Source organism: Sphaeroforma arctica (genome assembly GCF_001186125.1).
Source record: "Sphaeroforma arctica JP610 unplaced genomic scaffold supercont1.11125, whole genome shotgun sequence".
Taxonomy (NCBI): domain Eukaryota; class Ichthyosporea; order Ichthyophonida; genus Sphaeroforma; species Sphaeroforma arctica.
In genome coordinates this window covers 1-862 of record NW_014029433.1, presented here as the reverse complement: position 1 = coordinate 862, position 862 = coordinate 1, and the positions used below count along the sequence as shown (strand labels likewise).

At 42.1% G+C, this 862-nt stretch overlaps 1 protein-coding gene across 1 annotated transcript; it reads left to right on the top strand.

Annotated features, from left to right (window-relative positions):
• Positions 1-47: 47 nt before the first annotated feature.
• On the top strand, positions 48-747 carry SARC_17540 (hypothetical protein; the record flags this gene model as incomplete). The annotated part of the gene is made up of 2 exons (XM_014288366.1): positions 48-169; positions 660-747. Coding segments are annotated over 2 exons (210 nt in total), but the record flags the coding sequence as incomplete, so codon positions are not given.
• Positions 748-862: the final 115 nt, after the last annotated feature.

The following is an 862-nucleotide window of genomic DNA, read 5'->3' as shown; positions in this document are numbered from 1 at the left end:
TTTGTTCCATACAGATCACCATTGAGCGGTCGTGTCTGGTGGTTCCCATGGGAACGCTGATAGACCTGTCACTACATGCGCCTGCCACAGACTGGCCTGAGCAAGCGCTGATAGTACAGATTGTACACATTGAGCTACATGCACAAGGCGGAAAGACCGCTGTTGGAAAGTATGTGGTGTGCTGTTGTGGTCTTGTACATACTTGATGTTGGCGTATAGTATGTACATACTACTAAGCACGCCATGTGTAAGTTATATACGTATGGTTTAATGCACAGTTGCATATAACAATCCTGTATCATTACTATATCGGTACATGCGTCCGTATGTGTATCTGTGTTGATGCGTGCCTCACAATCTATAGGACCGTATTGCCTGCTGTTTCTGATTTTTATAGCCCTAAGTCAACAGCTATACTTCGAGTCTAAATCACTGGGATTGCACTCCATTGACATCAGATTCTGCAGCAGGCGATGTCTTACCATGAATATCATTCACTTCAATGTCACTGGTATCACTATCTTTCACTAACTATCATTCACTTCAATATCACTGGTATCACTGCCCATTAATACTATCATCCACATCCCCATCACTGTCTGTTATTTCACTTCCTTCACACTGTTATGGTTGCCCATTGCTGTTGGTTTGTATTGCAGCATGCGATGTATCCGCATGGGTTTTCACGACGCCTTCTCACCATACGACGAAGTCTTCTGGACCGTCGCCAACGATCTGGACATAGTGGTATGTAAAACTAGAAACAATGGTATGTGAAATTGGACATATTGGTGTGTAAAGTTGTAAATAGAATTAGAAATGATGGTATGTAAAATTAAGGGACGTAAAATTATGAATAGAG